This window comes from Alosa pseudoharengus, unplaced genomic scaffold (assembly GCF_046254945.1).
Source record: "Alosa pseudoharengus isolate Yale_2024_CS ecotype anadromous, Long Island Sound unplaced genomic scaffold, YU_APseudo_1.1 YU_APseudo_1.1_scf_15, whole genome shotgun sequence".
Lineage (NCBI taxonomy): Eukaryota > Metazoa > Chordata > Actinopteri > Clupeiformes > Clupeidae > Alosa > Alosa pseudoharengus.
The window spans coordinates 7,154,666-7,171,282 of record NW_027468620.1 but is presented as its reverse complement, the minus strand read 5'-3'; the positions used below and the strand labels follow the sequence as shown (position 1 = coordinate 7,171,282).

General features: G+C 43.1%; 1 protein-coding gene across 1 annotated transcript in view; it reads right to left on the bottom strand.

Moving 5' to 3' along the window:
* Positions 1-4,324: 4,324 nt before the first annotated feature.
* lmbrd1 (LMBR1 domain containing 1) overlaps positions 4,325-16,617 on the bottom strand; it is an 84,727-nt gene continuing 72,434 nt past the window's right edge. Inside the window, exons 15-16 of the mRNA XM_076285378.1 lie at positions 7,160-7,251; positions 4,325-5,397 (exon numbers count right to left, since the gene is read on the bottom strand). Of these exons, the coding sequence (XP_076141493.1) occupies positions 5,293-5,397; positions 7,160-7,251 (197 nt within the window). The 3' untranslated portion in view covers positions 4,325-5,292. The remainder of the gene's footprint in view (positions 5,398-7,159; positions 7,252-16,617) is intronic.

Below are 16,617 nucleotides of genomic sequence, written 5' to 3'. Positions count from 1 at the left end.
TGAGCACCTGACCTGAGACCGGCAATATAACTCTCCAGTTGAGGTCAGCCACAGCGCAGCTCCCTCACACAGAGACCTGATCTCTCTCTACTCAGCGAAGGCTGATTGGGCCCGAGGTCACCAGACTAATGGCTTTATCAGATTGAACGTCCCCTCTGGTTTGACCCTCGCCGACTCTTTTCCATTTGCCCATAGCTGTCTGTTATGAGTCGCAGTCCCCACCTCTCCCGCCTCATGCTACTGTGACTAGGACAGTGAGGGGCCATGTGAGGACAAGACTCACAGGATGGACCGAGGGGGATGGAGTTCCACATAATCCAACAGTGAAGTTCACAGGGAGAGTTTGCCATTTGCCATTTGTAAGTTCAACCTTTAGTGACTTCTAACCACATATACTATTTACTGTTAATTGTTAGTTGTCTCAACCAATTCATAACACTGATGTTCCTCTCTAAGTTATCTCTCTGGCTGTTTTGAGTTGGCTGAATTATTCAGGTCCATCGTTAACAGTATGTAAATATTATTTCTGGACTTTTAACCCATTTAAGCCCAAATTTTTCCCAGACATGCAAATATGCAAATCATGTGTTATTAGCAACCTTTTGAAGTAATCAATAATTATTATTTTTTTTAAATGTAGAAAAGTAGATAAAAAAGTGAGTTTTATTACCGGTCACAATTGGTGGGATAATATGCGTATACTCAATTAAAGGTTGCTCAAATTGTTTTTTTGTTCAAATAAAGGTATTCTGACAGGACTTTTCAAACTGATATGAACACTGAGACCAATGGCAATAATAAATATGAAAAATATGTAAACATTGTTTATTTACCAGGAGCTTCGGCTCGTTAAAATAGAACCCCGAATGTGTATGTCTGCATGTCGAATGTGTATGTGCGTGCAAGTGTGTGTCTGCATGTAGCTGTGAGAGTTAGTGTATATGGTCTGTGTGTGTATCTGCATGGGGTGTGAGAGTTAGTGTGCATATTGTGTGTGTGTGTGTGTGTGTGCATATATATATATTTATTTATATTTATATATATATATATATATATATATATATATATATATATATATATATATATATATATATATATATATTTATATATATATATATATATATATATATATATTTATATATATATATATATATATATGTATGTATGTATGTATGTATGTATGTATGTATGTATGTATGTATGTATGTAAATGTGTGTGAATGTGTGTGTATGTATGTGTGTGTATATGTGTGTGTGTGTGTTTGTGTGTATCTGCAGGTGGGTGTGTGAGAGCAGCAGGCAAAGCGCATGCCGCGTGCAATGTGAAGTCCCCTTAAGTGTGTATGTCTGTGTGTGTGTGTGTTTGTGTCTCTGAGTGTGAACAGTATGTCTGTGTGTGTGTGTGTGTGTGTCTGAGTGTGTATATCTGTGTGTGTGTGTGTGTATTTGTGTGTGTGTGTGTGTGAGTGTGTATGTCTGTGTGTATGCGTGTGTGTGTGAGTGTGTATATCTGTGTGTGTCTGTGTGTATGTTTGTAGGTGTAGAAGTAGCCCTATGTGTGCATCTAGATATAACATTCTATCCCACCGGTCACTATTGTGACCGTTAACATGTTTACTCATTCTGCAAACACACCAAAGACATTTGAATAATTATATATGTTTATTCCACTGCTTGGTTGAATTTCCCATTGTCCTACGTAATTTAGAACGACCATTAACCGTATGTTATTTGCACACCTATGAAGTAGATCCATTTTTTGGCTGTATCACACTTGTATATTAATTCGCCGAACTCGTGAAGTTTAAATGAACTGTCACGTTGCATCCGAGCTGTAAAATGCAGACGTTCAGAACATTGCAACATTGTAGCATATGACGGAGGTGGCTTTTAGCTAGATGGATGACAGCAGGCTAAGTAAAATAGCGATGTTTCAAAGCTAAAGTTCATCAGAATCTTGGGATACGCCCGCTTGACAACGGGAGAGATAGAACTAACGACTGGCCTTTGGCCGTAGCAACCATCCATTTAGAACTAGTAACGGCAGTTTGTCCTGCAAGTTGAGAAATGAGTTGATATGTGTCGGAAGAAATTAGTTCTACAAACAAGACAGTTTTAGCGATTAAAACCAGGGATGGATTACTGCACGGGCCTACCGGGCCCAGGCCCAGGGGCCTAAAGGGTCAGGGGGCCCTGAAGACCAAGCCTTTGCATGGAATCATTGCCTCAATATCAACAAATCAGGATGTAGGCTATGAATCTGATTGAATTTAGTATTGGCCATCCCCAAAATGCACCAGAATACAGGAAATCACATCAAACAAATTAAACATTTTCTGGGGGAGGACCCCCAAACCCCCCCTCCTACATGTACGACAATTAGTGGGGGGCCCTTAATACATCTGGGCCCAGGGGCCCGAAAGTTCATAATCCGCCCATGATTAAAACGTTTAAATTGTAACAGGAAATGAACACAACGCAAGTGGCAACAGTGGAATAAGCGGGATAATGGACTCCACGGTGGTCTTCCGTTCACAGAAATGTGAGGAGGTTCACTTCGCGTCGGGGCCAGAGCGGTAGAAAAAACTTTTTCTATGGCTCTGGTCGGGGCCGTTTTACAACCTCAGTTTGCAAGGCTGCTGAGGTTAAAGGAGGTCCCTTGCATAGGTTTAGCATTATTAGCATGTATATTTATAGTTTGCCTATCTGCACTATTTCAACTGTCCTGACACAATTTTTCCTTCACTTCGCACCAGCCAACAGATCAATCAAAACAGGGAAATGCATGTGCCTCCGGTGGGAAACAAAAAAAATTAAAGCTTGTGCAAAATCAATGCCATAAAGGGCCCTCGTTGCTCAGACGCATTAGTTATTAGTGATTAGCACTGGATGGAGCACCATAATGGACTTTAATGGATCAATAGAGCAGCCACTATCAGAGTGGGTTTGTGTACAGGGTCATGTACAGTATGTGGGACAGCTAAAAAGGCCAGCCATTTCCTGACCACAACTGACCTGTGAGGTAGATCAAACATAAAACATGAGTAGCTCCCTCACACAGCTTTCACTCTGTAAATAATACAAGTCAGTGGAGTCAGTGGGGACGGCTGAGAGCAACCCAGTAGGAGAGAAGTCTTTCAGGCCATTGTTAGCCAATTTGCTTTGACCTGGAAAAACCAGTAAAACCAGTACACAGTCTGATAACTACCCCTTTCCATGTTGCATTTAAAGACCATTGCATTCCCCAAGACACACCACAGGGTACGGTGGCCTGCAGAATTATTGACGTGTTTTTGTTAAAAATATTTATTTCTTTACGATATATATATATTCCTTTTTCTCTGAATAAATTTGCCTCATGCTTGGATTTTTCCTCATTGTTTTCATTGTGAAATAATGATAAATCACCAACTTCTCACCTAATTTATTCTTTAACAACTTAACTCTTTTTTAGTCTTTACTGTGAGGTGGTAGAAAATCATAACTTTTGTGCCATTCAATAAATGTCTGCTAGCAGTGCCAGCAGAGAGGGCAAACCTATTGCCCGTACAGGAAGTGGAACTGACCAGACGAATATTTTCTATTTTATAACTCTTCACCCCTTTGACCTGTCCAGATTGATAAGTCATAACAGCTACTATAACTGCTTCACATCTCTCAAAAAACCCTCCACTAGGTAATGGTGAGAAGAGGGGAAGGTTAGAAGCTGTAACCCCTTCATTCCTTGAGATGGGGGAGGCAGGGAGGTTTGTCACTGGCTAAGTTGTGGAAGGCTCCTCGTTTATTTCGTGAGGACCAGGCCATCTGTTGGGAGAGTCTGTGTGGGCACAGTACTGGCTCGCATGAAATCACATGAACATCTGGCCGAGGTGAAAACGTACGTGTGTGTGTGTGTGTGTGTGTTCGGATGTGTGCCACCTACACCAGCAACACAAATTATGCTAAGAAAATTGGGGTCACTAGTCTGCAAACAATGGTGGGTGCATCCACTGTGAGGGGGCAATTCAATGGAGTAGCCTTACACAGCTGCAGACAGGCTCACTGCTCTGCTCTGCTGCTGCTTGATGGAATGGAACTCCTGAACTCAAGTGTCCATAGCAACGGGCACTCAGGGGCAGTGTGGATGGAGCCAATCACGGCCCTGAGGCCACACGGCAGGTGTCTGATAAAGCACTACCAGGCACAGACATTTTGTGTAAAATATAGATGTTAAATAAATGTTAATATAATATGTACACAAATACATCATTGTTAAAAAGCAATTACAAAATAAAAGCTAGTGTTTAAAATCAAGCAAAACAAGAAATGCAAGTGACTCAATGAATCTCAGATGAATGTTTATTCAAAACGAATCCACATCATTTGTATAATTTGTAAAATTAAATTTCACGTCATTTCCATCACAAAGTTAAGATTACTAAATCTTGTTGTAGTACAAGAAATATATTACAAACCCGAAACACTCCTTCAATTTCAACTTCAGTTGAAATGTACAGTGAGAAACAGGCAATTAGAATAAATAATACAGACACAGGGAGTGCTGTGGAGATTAATACTCTCCACAAAGTACTTGCTTCTGATTCTATTGTATATATATATATATATATATTATCCTTTTCATATATAAAACCCCAGAGTACCACTTCAAACAACATTCTGCTCATACTTAAGGTTCTTAAATCTTAACACTACTGCAATCCTAAATATCATATCTACCATTAAACTAATTGGCGTTCAAAGTGCAAAATTAAAAATTCCCCTCTAAGTTTGGTTTTTACTCAAAACACATTTGGAGACTTTAAGTATGAGCTGCTGGTCATTGGTCCTGATGGGACTGAAATAGAACATGCAGCCCACTGGCGAATGAAGAAAACATCAGGCTTAACACTTCAGTTAGCTAATACACAAACTCTGGATTAGAATGAGGTTGTTATGAAACTGAAGAAAGAACCATTTAAGACAAAAAAAGACCACCATATTAAGGATTTCTGGAATTGCGTGAGTTGCCAAAAGCAATACAATGTCAGTAATAACCTTATCAAAAACAAAACAAAACAAATCAAAATAAAAGCATTACTCTGTTAAGTTTGCTGCAGTGGGTGGGATCACTACTCACGTATCTCTTTTTGTGCCTATAGAGAGCGGATACAGTGTGCAAACTTAGTCAGCATGGCCCTGGACCGGGCGCCTGTCTCGTCTGGGCGTAGAAAAAAAGCTGCTTAGCTCTCCTCCTCTTCCTCCTCCTCCTCCTCCTCCACCTGTCTGCCTGCCTGCCTGCCCCGTCTGGCTCAGTCAGTACTCATCATCACTCACGTCGGAGTCGTCCGCCTCCACCTCTCCCTCAATCACCGACTTCTTCCCCTTGCAGCAGGAGACGACGAGGCCAATGAGGAAAACCTGATGAGGAAACAGAGAAGAATGGTAATCAAGAAGAGGCCGAGTAGAAAAATGTGTAGGAGGAGGACTTGGGACTAGTCGTCTAGAGATGAGAGAAATTGAAAGGGGGCAGAGCTGTTTTGAACAGATTTCTTTTCTCTGGAAAAGCGGATCATACCTTCCTAAACACTCCTAAAGAATCCCTATTGTACGACCCACTTTTGGCAGATCAATGTGCAAACGCGAACACAAATTAGGTTCTGTCTTGCTTTACAAACATAAAGGATAATAATGTGCAAAGAACACTCCCTCCTCGAAAGAAACCACCGGAATCCATAATGACACAGCACAAAATCACACCGCTGCAGCGCTCGTGTTTACCAAGACACTACGCCACGACCATTTTCACCCCGTTCTGCATGTCAACGGCAAAATAAACTTTTGTTGTTCAATCAAAGCTGCCAATACAAAAGCATGTTCCTCTTAGATTGCGCGCGGTTGGCCATTGTGTTGCGTCAGGGTTGTGGCCTCTGTTAGATCAGAAGGCATCACTCCATGGCTCGTCCTTTCAGCTGGAAGAGCCTGGAGGCAGTACGCATTGTTGGGGATGTCTGAAAGCAATCTCCAGGCATAATTAACACCTGCCTTTTTACATGATTGCGCCTTCATTATGGCTGCCGCTTTTTTGGGCCTTGATTTTCGGTTTTTCCTTTTCATGTTGATTTTGTTTTATCTTGCTGCTCATTTAATTAGAGCCTTGGTTCCCTGGTCTTTCTGCACGTATTATGATGAGTCGACTGAGTCGGGAAACATGTTGACAAGACCGGTGCATCCAAATGCGGTGCTGGGTTGATGTGCCTGCATTATTGTCCCAGCGATCAGGGAAATTACACTGAACAGGGTAAACAAACTGCTGCCAAGGACTCTTCCCACAGACACCGACCTGAAAGGGTCTGAGTGGTGCTAGCGTAGTGGCTAACAAGCTGGGCTAGCATGCAGGAGTGGGTCCAATTCCTGATTGCTGCCATTGTGCCCTTGAGCAAGGCGCTTAACCTGAGATGCTGCGGGGAGACTGGCCCTAGTAATAACTGATGTATTTAAGTCACTTTGGATAAAAGCATCAGCCAAATGAATAAGTAAGTATGTAAGACAGTATGTGTATTGTGACTGTTGATGGGTGTACTACTGTCCGTTTCAATAAGAGATTCATTATTCCAGGATCCCATTCGTATTAACTTACAGTAATAAAGAGACTTGTCCTTTCCATGTCCACAGAACTCAAATTGCTGCTTTTCATGGAAGCTAAATTAACACTAATATGCAGAAACATGCAGGGTTAACCCCCCTCAAACACTAATCTACATCTTCATGGTTGTAAAACAGATTCCTCACATAGAGAAACTGAGTCTGGGGTTTGCGGTTTGTGCCACCATGACGAGTGTTTCTCACTTTTGATCAGGCCTGGCTCGTCATTTACAGACACAGTCTGTTTTATGCTTTTGCATACATAAATGGACCCATTTGATTCACTGATCCATTTTTGTCCATATATGTAACCTAGAAGCATCTGCATCTACAGTACATGCATCTGTATCAGCATCCATTTTTAACGTTGAGCATTAATGAGGCTTGAGTCTGCCTTTGCCCCTGGCTCAAATGTGTACTCTTCAGCAAAACAGTCAAACCAGGCAGTGGGCCATACAGGTGGGCTATCTGGCCTCTAGGACACTTGGGGCAGTCAAGGAGACGGCCATGATGGGTCCAGTCCTAGTGTACTACTCACCGCGATGAATGCCCAGTTCCCGAAGTAGTAGATGGTGCTGAAGAACCAGAACTTGTGAAGGAATAGGTAGGATCTTGTGACTGTGCACTGATCTGGAGAAGAGAAAAAAAAAACAAACACACGCACACGCACACAGACACAGACACAATAATAATTTCCCAAATGTCAGAAACAATCTTCGGGGCAAATGGAGATTACATGTTTAAAGATGGTAATAGCACAGGAGGAGGGCAAGGTGTGAGCATTTGAATAATACCAACCACAGGCCTAAATAATGTGTGCAAGCAACTCAATGTGACAACTACTATTTTTCATCATGCCACGGCACATCCTAAACGGAGGAGCGAGATGTCATGAATAAACCATGAGTCTGATTAATTAAAGTAATGAAACTATCAGACTTGTATATTTCAGAAATTAATTATTAATTGCGAAGGCATTACAAGACAAATGTACATGTAACCGCCACATGTAGGTTGACTCCTAACATAAACCTTCAGCCCCAAATTCTCCAAGTATGCTTCACACCCCTTCCCCCCAAAAATAAACCAATGAATATGCTAAGCGTTAGTATGCTGCTTTAAAAGCGCTATGTCCTAGGTGTAGTATGCTGCTTTTAAAGTGCTATGCCCTAGATGACCTCAGGAGAGCCCCTCTGCTCTGCATTTCATAAGGACCAGCCGGTGGATGGGTGGGGGCAGCTGGGAAAAGTCCGTACTCAGCCCAGAAGATCCCCCTCTTTCCATGTGGGAAAAAAATGGATCCCCTACTTTTGCACTTCAGGAATACGTAGAGGCAGAGATGCCTCTCACTCGTTTGGTGACTGTTAAGTCAAAGAGAAGAGAGTAGACAAGAGAAGTGAGAGGAGAGGTGAGGAGAGGACAAGAAAAGGAGGAGGAGATGAGAAGAGGAGACAGAAAAAGGAGAGAAGAGGAGAGGAAAGGAGCAGAGGTGAAGGAAAGGAGAGAAGAGGGAATGAGAGGAAAGGAGAGGAGAGGAGGGGAGAGGAGGAGGAAAAGAAGGGTCCATTCCTGAAGCTCAGTCTGTGTGGCGTCAGCTTGGGTGCTCGTCGCGCCTGAGGTGGACAAGCAGTGGTGGCGGAGGTGGCGGTGACAGCGCGTCGCAGGAGCCATTAGGGCCGATTAGCGCTGACGCTGATGTCCCAGCATGCCCTTTTCATCTCCTCTGGCAGACTGTCTCTTTGTAATGGGGAGAATCAGTCACAGGAGGACATCCGGAGCAGGAGCAGGAGCCGGAGAAAAGAGAGAGGGAGAGGGAGAGGCAGCGCTGCCGGGATGGGGCTCCTCAGAGACCCCTCCACAGAGGTTCTCCGGAACCAGCCGCGCGTTCGGGAGATGGAAGGGGGGCGTTTTTCAGCTGTTCTCCAACATTGGGACTTCCTTGAGCTCTACCCAAATTGACAAGCTGCCGGGCTCAGTTTTGTCTGAAAAACTTAATGCGGCAGACAGAAGATGGAAACTGGCCAACGCACCCATCCAGGAGCGACTGTGGAGCGACTGTGTTTCTTGTGAATTTTTGGAGAAAATCAGAGTGCCTATTAGAGGCTTTAGGTGCTATTTCCTCTGATAACAACCCACACTGGGAAGAGACTGTTTTTCATGTCAAACACAGACCTCTGTGCTGAGCTTCTCTCTTCTCCAGTACTGAGCTGATCCTGAGAAACAGCCACACCTCTGAAAGAGGCATCAGCCCCGTTTTTCCAACCAGAGACATTTCAATTTGGTCTGGGCCGACTGGATAGCTTTCTTCACACAACCGAGAGGGAGTTTTACCGTCTACCTCAAACGTGTTTTTCCGAAAGGCACTGACTGCGCATCCCCCTGACAGTGCTGGATATTTGATGTTGTTTCTTCTCTATTTTGGTTGTGTGTGTGTGTGTGTGTGTGTGTGTGTGTGTGTGTGTGTGTGTGTGTGTGTGTGTGTGTGTGTGTGTGTGTGTGTGGGGCTCTGGTCTGTGAGCGATTAATGCTATTAGGGGAGGCATCCGGATGTGGCCATCACTGAGAGGCCCCGCGAGACCGACTCCCGTCATTAATTACTGTGGTGGTGGCAGCGGCGGCATCTGCTGAAATCATGGGGATAATGCAACAGCTAATGGGGACGAGGGCAAAGCCCATCACCGGCCAAGACAGAGACAGAGACAGAGAGAGAGAGAGAGAGAGAGAGAGAGAGAGAGAGAGAGAGAGAGAGAGAGAGAGAGAGGGCATGGGGGAGGAAGAGAGAAAGAGAGAGAGAGGGGGGCGGGAGAGAGGGAGTGAGGAAGAGAGAGAGAGAAAGAGAGAGGGGGAAAGAGGGAGAGAGAGAGAGAGACTGAGAGAAAGAAAGAGAGAGCAAGAGAGAGAGGGGGGAGAGACAGAAAGAGAGGGAAGAGAGAGTGACAGCTGCGTGGATGTGTCTGTGTGACACAGCAGATTCCCTGATGACAATGCTGTTGTCAACTGGGGAGCCAGGCACAGGTAAAATAGATCAGACACAGGCCCAGGTGCAGAGGAAATGTAGCCTACACATCCTCTCTGTGAGAGACAGACACCAAATCAAACGCTGAGGCCTACCACCACATGGTATTACATAGCTAGGATTAAAAAAAAAAAGCAAATTAAAAAGGGACAGGAGATTAGTTGCCAAACCCATATCCGAAGAGCAAATACGTACAAGGTGATGACAAAGCCCTCTCTCTCTCTTCTCTCTCTCTCTGACACTACAAATGGATATCCCAGGGTTTTGGATGATTACATTGCAAAGCAGACTCAGAATGGCAGATTATTCATTTGGAGTCAATTTCCCCTCTGTCCCCTGCGACAGCATTATACTCTTAACTTCCTCTGAATAGGTTTTTGCTCTCAATGAGTTTTGCGTTCCCAAGTGCTTTATGTTTCTTTTCTGTCAGTTGATCCAGGCACTAAAATATTACAAATACCCTGAGGCACGTTCTTTGGATTATCTCTTCAGTAACGATTTTAAAATAAATGTTGTTTTGGCATATCTTGATAATGAAACGAGACACTGCTTCCAAGCTGTCACAGACTTTTTAAAATTTTTTTTTATTTCAGACTACACAGTAGAGATTTTGTTTCACCTCTGCATCACAATGTTTTACATTTCTACCTCTCTTATCTTAAGTGGCTGTCAATATCCCTGCCAACGATGCCAGTGTCAATGCCTTGAACTGCAAGAACACTGCCATGCAAAACAGCATTATTACGGCCAATAAAGATAGCAGCAGACGTAAGAGCCAGGTGAATGCCAATACGAAGTGACTAAAGCATTAAAAACACACAGCTTTGATCCCCTGCTGCCAAACCCTTGCCAAGAGACAAAGGACAATCCCATACGGAGAGGAACAGCGTGACCGTTTACGGCAACGCATGACAAAGCAATCGACGCCACGCCACCTTGCGTAATTGCCTCAGGAGCTGCGCTACGGGCGTGCGTTAATGACACTGCAGCTCTGCACTTAAGCGCTGGCGAGAGCCTGTTAACATCGCCAGAGAGGGAGAGCGAACGGCGGCCCGCGGGTGGGGTGGCGAAGGAAGGGCTTGTCACGGGACGGCCACGGGACAAAACACAAGAGGGAAAAGAGGGAAAGAGGAAACGCGTGTCCCTGCCAGAGAGGATCAAGCCCGCGGCCACATGAACGCACGCCGCTCACCACACAAGCACACAAGAGGGGGAGTGCAAACATACAGGTCCTCATGTCACCTCTGTGGTTAATTCACGGAGGTGTGTGTGTGTTTTACAAGGGCACATAGAGGGGGGGTAGAGGGCTAGGAGTGTTGGTGGGATACACACACATCACAAACACAAACACACACACACACACATACAAACAAACAAACAAACACACACACAAAACACACACACAGGCTCAGAAAAACAACACACATTTATTAAAGCAGAGCTTTGTGGCATGTTAAATGGCTGCTGCGTTCCGTTAACCTGATAAGAGATATGCCTGGATTGACATGACGGCATTAAATGCCAATGATTACGCTTACCCCACTGTGAACAGACAGCTTGTCATTTGTAAAGACCTACGTGTTTGTGAGTGTTGGAGTGTGTGTGTCTGTGTGTGTGTGCCTTTTTCACTGCGCACATTGTTTTGTGTGTCGTGAATTTTATTGAAATATATCCTTCAGTTTATATTTAGTTTATATATCTTTTATGTAGTATCTTTATTCTGTGTAATATCATTGTTTTGTGAAACTGAAGTCTGTAGTATGTTCAGTGTGGGAAAGGAAGACTGGTTTAAGTGAAAGAGCAGGCCTGGCAGAAAATGGCATAGATAAGGTTTGGTGACAGGAAATGTAAGCAAAACCTAAAGAATGGCAAAACCTAAAGAATGTATGAATAACAGGATGAGAGGGCAAAGGTGGAGTACCATATATTACTTGGTCAGTTATCTGTAAACAGAGTGGGTGCTGTCTGGGATGACTTGAAGGGGTATAAAGGCTGGACAACAGCCAGAGGATGTTAGCCTATCTTACTTTGCTTTCGCTTACTTGCTTTCTTCACCAATGCTCCGGAGTGCATTAAAGCCATCATCTGCAGTATACATCCATGGTGTGTGGACTTCTTTCGAGTTTGTATTATTTAATGCCACATGTGTGCACATGAATGCTCTATGCCTGTGGGGCCCAGGAGAAGAGAGTGGCAGCATTCAATGAGCGAAACCTCTATTAAACAGCCATGGCATCTTTTCTTCAACGCCAAACGGCACAAAAACGACTCCGTAGACATCTGAATTGAAATGCTTCAGGTTATTTTGGCCAGCTTGTGAAGAAAAGAGAGACTGAATAGAAGAGTATTATCCTCCGCAATGTCTGAAGGGATGCCGTCTCTAGGACTGGGACGGGAGCGGTCAATGACTCCATTGAAAGATTTGACTTTGCTCCGGGTAAGTAAGGCGTCCGTTTGAGGGCTACTTTCTAAGACACTGTATATGGGCAAAAAACATACTGCACTGACACACACAGGAGTAGCGAACTCAGCCAGGCATTTGGGAAGGAAAGTCCTATGCTCCAGGGCAGACAAAAAAACAAAAAGGCTTTGTTAGCAAATTTATTTGGCGCGTCAAATTGTTTGTGAAGCTAAAGTCTAGGACCCGTTGTGGTCTAAATGCACATCACACACCCAAGTGAGGATACGGAAATCTGCCTGATAAATACAAGTGTATTTATAGATAGAATCTAAATTGTTATAGATCTGTTGTGGTCAATTGAAGTTCTTATATGTTACAAGAACTGTCATTTAAAAAGGAGCATTAATTTAATTTTGACAAGAATCCCCAAATAATAGGGTAGTTGATTTTCTCTCAAATCTGGACGGCCAGACGAACGTCCGTAGTGAGTTTCTGACCTCTCTCAGATTTTGATGACAAACAACTCTTGCAAATACAGCTCTGAATTTCTTCCTCTTTTAGTGAAGTTAACCACATTTTGAAGTACAAGTCGAAGGGAACAGGGAATAGCGACTAAGAGATAGAGCGAGACTCTGAAGTGGTCTATTTTCCTTAGCCCCTTAACCCCAAATTAGGGATTTTGATTCAGATAGGGAGAGCCTCTCCATCAAGTCAATCCTCTTGTACAGCCTAAACCCGTTGAAAAGGGGCCCTCGCACCAGACACACACACTGAAAGATACTTCCTCTTTTACCCTGTGATATTATCACAGTTCGAAGACGAACACCAACAGGAGTAGCGATCTCAACTGTGTTAAAGGGAGCCCCTTTGGACACCAGAGTAGTCACAAAACGCACACCTCCTCTTTTACCCTGTGAAATCCTCACAGTCCGAAGACGAGCGCACCCACACCTACAGGAGTAGCGATCTCTACTGTGTTACGGGAGCCCCGTATACACCAGAGTGGACACAAAACGCAACAATATGTAGGCCCTATGCTAGGGCCTTATAAACAGCGGATCTGTGTTCAAAAGAGTTCAAAGAATCCACACATATTTAGGCTACTGTGGTAAACGTCAATCGAGGGTGCAGTGATGACAGATCGGAGTTTGCCATTTAGCCTACTCAATGAAGTTATAGTAGGCTAATGTTAATTGGCAGACAGATTGAACATGGTTTGCTACATGACAGTAAACTTCACCTAGCTAGTGACAGTTACAACTAGTTAAGCAAGGAGATGGTTAACGTTATGTTTGTATTAGGGCTGTCAGCCATAACATGTTAATCGTGATGCAGTAAGGACCAAGCATACGCGTTCATTTTTTTAGAACCTGATTGACGCAAAGTGCATCAAAAACACACCCTTTCTTCTTTGTTACATTGCTCCGCTAAAACATCGCAACACAACTGTTCATTGCAGCGAGATGAAACCTATATTGCGTGACAGAGCAGAAGTGGGGCTTTCCAACGAGGCAGCAAAATAATAACTTCATATAGCTGGACTTATCCCACATTTTGTCTGTTTTTGTGGCAAAGCACGTGTTTCTCTATGGCAAAAAGCATGTTCATAATCCAGTTTTGAGATCCTAGCAAATTCCTGCATGGCATACAACTCAAGGCTCACATTGCATCCCAATTTGTTCAACAAAGAAACCCCTTTTTTGCCTCTACTTTGTTCATGGCAATGCAGTAAAAAGTTGTTTGTGTTGTTGTAGAGAATCATTATGAGTGCATACACCACTAACACGCAAACTCGGATCAAGTCAGGTCAGATCAGTTCGTGTCACAGATATGGAGCGCAGAAAGGTAATTTTTCATCACTAAATTAAAAGAAAAGCCCATTTATTTCTGTAAGGCACACACCACATTATGTCTTTAAATTGCTCAGCCCCAGAGAATCCTCCCACCATGGCAATAATATTGCCAGATTCAGGACAGTCTGCTCTACACACACATGTAAGGCAAGTCGAGCTGCCAGCTTGCAGTGGTGAGTTACATGTTAAAATATAAGAATTATTATAATACGCTTTTTGTATTTTTTATTATTTAACATGATAACCTAATGTGATATAACCTAATGGTGATAACACTTGTCGGTAGGGCCCCCTTGGAATTTTTGCTTGGGGCCCCTACAGACTCTAGAATCGCCTCTGAAGCATGACCGCCTATAACGCGAGAGAACATGGATGACTTCTCCATTTGACGTTATAATCAATTTCGGACGTGAACAGACAGCTACAGACACGGAGCGCACAGTAGGCCTACTTTCACTTTCTGTGCGTATTCATTACGTGAAAGATAATTAGTAGCAAAAATCGATCAAATCTTACATGGCAGTGAGTTTTGTTTTCAAATGTTTTCATGCATGTCTAGATAACGGGTGAGGAATGTTTAGGAGACTCGTAAATCCTCAAATTTAGGCTGCGCAAAGCACAGGACCTTTATTTGGTCATGGCTTGTATTCAAGTCAGCTATATAGTCCTTTATTTCTTGCGTTTTATTGTGAGACATAGGCCTGCTTTTCGTTTGGAGCGGCATGGGTAGGCTATCAAAAGCAGATGTTCAATTAGAGATTTAATTTACGTTTGGACTGTTTGATTATATTGCTAAATATCGGGACTGATGACCACTGAAATCTGTGGAGTATTTAATGGCTCACTATTAAGTTTCATATAGTGTCGGGATTTCGATTGCCATCCACTTATTGCGAGATAAGGTATCCGCGCTTTCATTCATTCATAACGTGTGCTGCATGTGCTGCAAGGGAAACCTTATTCCGTATAGCCAAAGGTCTAAGATAGCCTAAATGTAGTTCTTTTTTAAATTATTATGATTTACTTTTTTATTAAATTCATAGGCTGATGCCTGGCAGCAACAATTGTGTTTAAATGTAGGTTACTGCTTCAGCCTCTAGCTCAGAAGGGGGCGGCATGCAGCTTGAGAGCAATGAGAGCAACGTGTTGGAGACTCATGGTGTAGGAAAATGACTTTTCATTGGCAACAATACCAACCAACAATATAAAATATTAAGAAGAGCTCTTTTATGAGTTAAATTGAAACAAAATTATACTAGCTTTTATTTGTCCAAATCTGAGGCCCGGCTATAAATAGAATCCAAGGACTTGTGCATTTGAGAGCGCTCTCTCGCGGCTGTAGACGTAATGTTTCACATAGGGTTCATGTCAGTTAATATAAATTAACATTTAAAAACATGATCAATTATATATTTTTTTTCATATATAAGTCGCACCTGACTATAAGTCGCAGGACCAGCCAAACTATGAAAAAAAGTGTGACATATAGTCCGGAAAATACGGTATATTCTACACTATTATGATAAACCTGGGGTGACATGACATGTATGCCATCTAACATCACATAACCCAATAAACATACAGCCTGTCGATGAGAAACAGCAGTTTAGAGAAAGCAGCACGTTTTACTGGAGAGTTGGGGGACGCAGGGTTCTCCCAGAATGCACTGAGGTTTTTTGACCATTTGTTTAATGAAACTAAATGGTCAAAGACCACACTTTCTGCTCCCGTGACTAAAGAAAAACAGAAGCCTGTCAACAAGTCCAGATGAGAATGGGCTCTTGCGTGATTAAACGGTCGTATAATAACGCTAAGCAGCACACACTGATACCAGCCGTTACCACTCCGCGGCAAACACTTTTCTTGATTGTTAACCATAATGAGATCATTATAGGAAATAAGGACAACACACGGTATAAAACGGTATGCAGCACCTCCAGGGAAACTCACACTAAGATAATTACTTCCTCAGAAAAAAAAGAAAAAAGCCTAATGACAAAAGAGTTGATTGCATCATTCATGGGGGACTGCGCATCAATGTACATATGAGTGACTGTGTGTGTGTGTAACCAGAGAGGAGGTACCCATGTCTGTGCATCGACATGGACCTGATGAACTTTTGGGTGTGTGTGTGTGTGTGTGTGTGTGTGTGTGATGTGTGATACCAGGAATTTAACTTAGGTCTTTCTGGTCATTATTATTCATTATGTCAACAATTTCACAATATCACATCAAACATTACAACCCTGGCTTACACCAACAAAACTGGCTCAACTCAATTAAGCTCCAATCTCAGAGTAAAGTTAATAAAGTCTGCCTACGAGGAAATAACAAACCAACTCATTTAAGGAAATGGTTCTGATGTTTTTCTCTTCAATTAAGTAATGGATGCCATGCCATGGGTATTAAAAATTAGGACAGACTATTTAATAGGCTCATCAGTCATCTGAAAAAGACGTGTGTGTGTGTGTGTGTGTGTGTGTGTGTGTGTGTGTGTGTGTGTGTGTGCACATGGAGTGATGCCCCCACTGCACAACTGTTTGGTAGACATACCAGCCATAAGTAAGTCAGGCTTGTGTCAGAGAGAGAGGGAGAAAGAGAGAGAAAAAGAGAGAAAGAGAGAGAGAGAGAGAGAGAGAGAGAGAGAGAGCGAGAGAGAGAGAGACACAACAACCAGACAGGTGAGTCTAGAAGGAAGACCCTCTACTGTGACCCGTTGGAAGATC